Source organism: Helobdella robusta (assembly GCF_000326865.2).
Source record: "Helobdella robusta unplaced genomic scaffold HELROscaffold_92, whole genome shotgun sequence".
NCBI classification, from domain to species: Eukaryota; Metazoa; Annelida; class Clitellata; order Rhynchobdellida; family Glossiphoniidae; genus Helobdella; species Helobdella robusta.
Genome location: NW_008705527.1, coordinates 480,284 through 485,933, shown reverse-complemented (window position 1 = coordinate 485,933; position 5,650 = coordinate 480,284). Strand labels below are relative to the sequence as shown.

Sequence of the window (5,650 nt, the reverse complement as noted above, 5' to 3'; positions counted from 1 at the left end):
TCGGTGATTTCGGTAATAATTCTAATAACGCCGATGATAAATGATTTTAATAATGATGATGATGATGCTTAAGGTGCAGACAATGATGATGACGATGACGATGACGATGGTGATGATAACGATGGTGATGTTTGTGATGATAATGATGGTGGTAACGATGATAATGATAATAATGATGATAATGAGGATGATGGCAAGATTATTGATTATAAAGATAAGGACGATGACGACGGTGATGATGACGACGATGATGATGATGACGATGATGATGAAGACGATGATGATGAAGACGATGATGATGATGACGGGATTACATATCTTGCAACAAACAAACGACCGTCCGTAGCGAGCCATAAATTTTTTCAGAGCCAACAAAATATTTACCGGCAAAAATTTACCTAACGCTCATCTTATTACAAAGAATCTTTTCGATAATAATCTATAGCCACTGAATGTTCATCATGTACATTCCCAGCTATCCTATGTTGTTTTATTATTATTATTATTGTTGTTGTTGTTATTGTTGTTGTTGTTGTTGCTGTTGTTGTTGCTGCTGTTGTTGTTGTTGCTGTTGTTGTTGCTGTTGTTACTTTTATTTTTGGTAAACTAGGGCCATTGAATATTGCAGTAACTGAACCGGTACTACCATTGCTAGTACTACTACTATAACTGATACTACCGTCACTGCTACCACAACTGCTGCTGCTGTAGCTGCTGCAGTTACTGCTGCCACTACTATTAGTTACTAGTATCTCTACTCATAATTCAACCACAAGTCACTTCAAATCCCAAACATTTAATTATTAATTATTATTATTATAATTAGTTATAATTATATTTCTTCAGACGTACCCGACTTTATTAATCTGCCGGGCCTTCTCAGCTAACTCCATCATCTGAAAATGGAAGATTTATTTGAAGTTTTATTAAAAATTATAAAAAAAAAATAAAATAGAGATAAAAATTAAATTGGAAAAAAAACTATGAAAGACAAAATAAATTGACTAAAAAATAATTTTTTTTTTAATGTTTTTCTAGTAAACTCACCCCAAACGTTAAAACTGTGTGCTTCTAAACACCATCACAAATCAAAAACACCGATGGAAAAGTTTTGAAAAAAAAATTTAAAAACAAAACAAAGAAAATCATTGCTAGAAAAATAAAATTTCAGAAAAACTCTTTCACAAACATCAAATTGTTGAGCTTTAAAATGCTTCTCCAGATCATATTTTTCACCCTCCAGTTTGTAGATCAAGTTTAGCAACTCTTTAGCTTTCTCAGTCAGTTTAGACGAATTCATGCCGTTTGTGTCTAGAGGAATAATTCGCTGCGACAAAATCGCCTTCTTCTCGGCTTCTAGCTGCTGTTTTGATTTCTTGTTTTTGCCGACCTAATGGATGGTAGTTTTTCGTGATAATTTACAGTAATTATGTTAAAATTTATTTAAAAATGATTTCTTTAATGTGGATTCTGAGATTTTCTTATATTTTACTTCTAATCCCCCGTTCTAGACGGCAGAGATGATAACAATGGTAAAATAATGATAATATAGTAATAAATATAAAATAGATTTACCTTTTCTTCTTCCTGTAAAGAAAATGTGTAACATTCGTTTATTATTATCCTTACAACATTACAACTATCTTCATCATCCTCATCATCTTCATCTTCTTTATCATCATCATTGTCATCATCATCATCATCATCAATCCCAAGAGCAACAGCAGCAGCGTTTTAATCATCGTCATTATCATCAGCAGCTGCTACGGCAGCCACATAAAAACCGTCGCTAGCATCAACGCCACAACTTCACTACCATCATAATTCACTCACTTCTACTTCCTCTTCCTCTCCATCACCAGACTTCTTGGTGATGACAAAATTTGGTTTTGGCGGGTTCTTCAGTTTTTCAAATTCAGCTAACTTTTTCGCCCTCTCCCTTTGCCTTTTCTCTTCCTCTTCCGATTTCTGCTTTCTCTTCGTCTCCTGGCGATTAAAAAATTATTTCGTTTGTTGCTGGAAAAGACGAATTAAAACTTTTATTTCTGTCACCAGTGGTCAAATTTATTTATTCAAGTTATTTTTATAGAAGTATTTTAAAATTTTTAAAGTGTTTATTTTTTTCGTGAGTGAATCCACAAATGTTTTAATCAAATCATTTTTAATTTTGTTTAATCACTTCCAATGAGATCTAATCATTCATCAATTTATCATCACATCCATCAATCATTCATTCTTTCATCCATATACTCATTCATCCATCAATCATTCATTCATTCATCCACATACCCATCTATCAATCATTCATTCATCCACGTAGCAATCTACAAATCATTCATCCATTCATCCACGTAGCTAGCTATTCAATCATTCATCCATTCATCAACTCATTCATCTTTCCTTCCATCATTCATTCATTCATCTATCCATCCACCGTTCATCCATCCATCCATCCATCCTACTTCAGCGGCTTTCCTTCGTTCATCCTCGGCTACCCTCTCCGCGGCCATCCTCTTCTCTTCAATTTCTCTCTCTCTCTTCCTTCTCTCCTTTTTATTATAATTAAGTAATCTTCAAATGAAATAACATTTTATCAATCAATCAATCAATCAATCAATCATTCAATCAATCAATCAATCCATTTGGTTATAAAGCGCTACTTACGCGATATTCATCAACACTTCTCAATGAATTTTGCAAACAGATGGGTTTTGAGTAAGTGATATGGAGAAGAAGTAAAAGAAGGAGGTAGAGAGTTCCATAGAAAGGGCCAAAAAAAGCAAATGCAGATTAAGCAAAAGAGTGTTTAACACGAGTTAAGAAGATGTGAAAACAAGAAGACGATCGTGAACCGGAGCGTTTAGGTTCAATAAATATATCTGATAAGTACTTAGGAAATAATTTAAATTGAGACTTGTACATAAAAGTGCAAATTTTAAAAAATTATTCTAGGTAGCCAGTGCAAGAGAACAAGATATGGAGATATATGTATGAGAAAAGAATAGAGTGTAGAATCAGTAAGACCATAGTAGAGCGAGGTACAATAACCAATCCTAGATAAGACTAACGAAGTAACAAGAAGGAGAAGAGCAGGATCGTCAAGGAAAGGCAAAAGTCTTTTTATTCTACGTAGATGAAAGTAAGAGCTTCTAGCAACACTATTAATCTGAGAAGAAAGAGACAGGCTAGAATCAAAGATAGAGTCTAGACTACGAAACTTGTGAGATACATCAAGAGTTTTAGAATCAGGTATGATAATAGAAAAAAATAGTAATAGAGCGTTTAGATTTATTAAAACAAATAAATTCAAATTTAGAAGGATTAAGTTTAAGACACATAGACACATAGAGTCAGACCAAGCGATAATTGAAGAATGATAATTGAACTAGGTCTCTACGATGTGCCATCTCAAACCATTTTTTATTTAAACTACCTTATTTACAATTGAATTTAATTCAATAAAATATATACATAAATTGTAAAACTTTTGAATTGCAATAAATTATTGATCGTCTGTGCTTTCGTACCAGGTATCCGCGAGGTGATATAATAAATTAGTCACTAACGGCTCTGTCTCTTAATTCTTTTATTTCTTCTTCCATTCTTACTCGATCTTGCCTATTGCTTGCAAGGAGTTCTTTGGCAGCGTCATCTAGGCCGGCTGTGTTTTGTTGGGCTTCACGTCTCTTCTGTGTTGGTCGGTTGGTTGGTTGGTTGGTTGGTTAGTTGGTTGGTTGGTTGGTTGGTCGGTTGGTTGGGTAGTTGGTTGGTTGGTTGGTCGGTTGGTCGTTTAGTTGGTTGGTTGTTTGGTTGGTTGGTGGTTGGTTGGATGGATGGTTGGTTGATTGGTTGGATGGTTGGTTGGTTGGTTGGTTGGTTAGTCGGCTGGTCGGTTGGTTGTTTAGTTGGTTAGATGGTTGGTTAGTCGGTTGGTCGGTTGGTTGTTTAGTTGGTTGGATGGTTGGTTGGTTGGTCGGTCGGTCGGTCGGTCGGTCGGTCGGTCGGTCGGTTGGTTGATTGGTTGGTTGGTTGGCTGGTTAGTCGGTCGATTGGTTTGTTGGTCAGTTTGTCAGTTGATCATCATTATTTGACGTTTAATTAAAATTTAGTTTAAACAAATAACAAGAGTTAGATAACTAATTGGCTGGGTAGTTATTTAATTAATAAATTAACCAATTTATTAAATTAATTAACTTATCCCATAAAGTAACAAAATCACTGTACCTTCATGGCCAGTTCAGTTTCAGAAGGCTCTCTTCTGAAAAAATTAAAAAAAGTTAAAAAAAACTAATAACTATTATTTCATATAAATATTTTTTAATAAATTAGTTAATTATATCCAAATTAATTAATTAATTAATTTAACAAATTAATTTCTGACTTTATTGGTTTTTTGATCACTTCCTCCTCCGAATCGCTCCTTAGATAGAGGGAAGGAAATATTCGAAAAATTGGTGTTACATAAAATAATAATAATAATAATATAATATAATAATAATAATATTATTATTATTAACATTATAAATAATAATAATAAATTATTTTCAACTTACCCGCTATGGCTCTCCTCGTCACTGGACATTTTGTTGTTGTTGTTTTTGTTGTTGTTGTTTTTGTTGTTGTTGTTGTTATTGTTGTTGTTTTTGTTGTTGTTGCTGCTGCTGTGGTTGGCTGGTTTGTTTGTTGTTTTCTAGTCAAAAACCAAAGTTGGTGACGTTATTGTTGTTGATGTTTTTGTTGACGATGACGTATTTGTTATTATTGTTGTTGTTGAAGTTGTTGTTGAAGTTGTTATTGTTTTGTTGTTGATGTGATGTGATGTGATGGACGGTCAAACAAATTGGATGAATGATCTTTCAGTCTATCAGAACGATATCTTAAGGGTGATTGAATGAATTTCATTTCATTGTTCATTTTGTTTGAAAAAAAAAATCATGTCGAATATTTTTTTATAAACATAGAATACTAAAAACAAAAAACCGGAAGTAAAAACAAAAGATCATGAATAACCAAACAAAGAATCAAATAACCAAACAAAGAATCAATCAATAGCTTTCATGTGGAAAATTCATATAAAAAAACTTTGAATAAAAGCCATCAAATTATTAATATGTTCAGTAAAATATAATTATTTATATTATTGATAATATGTTTTTTATTGTTGTTATTATTTTGTTGTTATTATTATTATTGTTGTTGTTGTTGTTGTTTATTCATCATCTATTTATTTAATCAACAGGCTCTTAAAGGCTCAGATACATATACATGTTAACATGTAAGTTTTGTGTTATCGTTTTACATGCGAATTTATGCGTGTGTGTGTTTGTATGTACGTGTGTTTCAATTTGTGTGTGTGTGTTTGTATTTGTGTGTGCGCGCGCTCTATGTGGTGTGTGTATGTATGTAAGTGTGTGCATGTTTATATGTGTATGCCTGAATGTAAGTGTGTGTGTGTGTGTGTGTGTGTGTGTGTGTGTAGCGTGTATCTATATATGTCTGTTAGTTTGATCTTTCGAATCTATATGTATGTGTGTGTGCGTGTGTTTGTATGTGCGTGTGTGTATGTGTGTTTGTGTGGTGTGGTGTGTGTGTGTGTGTAACTACGGACTTGTATGGCTGATCATGGGAATGATAAAATTTCCTTTTATTG

The 5,650-nt window shown here is 33.2% G+C and overlaps 1 protein-coding gene across 1 annotated transcript; it reads right to left on the bottom strand.

Moving 5' to 3' along the window:
• Positions 1-842: 842 nt before the first annotated feature.
• On the bottom strand, positions 843-2,510 carry HELRODRAFT_182787 (hypothetical protein; the record flags this gene model as incomplete). The annotated part of the gene is made up of 4 exons (XM_009033515.1): positions 843-896; positions 1,190-1,390; positions 1,834-1,986; positions 2,463-2,510. The coding sequence occupies 4 exons, from the start codon at positions 2,508-2,510 to the stop codon at positions 843-845; spliced, it is 456 nt and encodes a 151-aa protein (XP_009031763.1).
• Between the last annotated feature and the right edge of the window lie 3,140 nt (positions 2,511-5,650).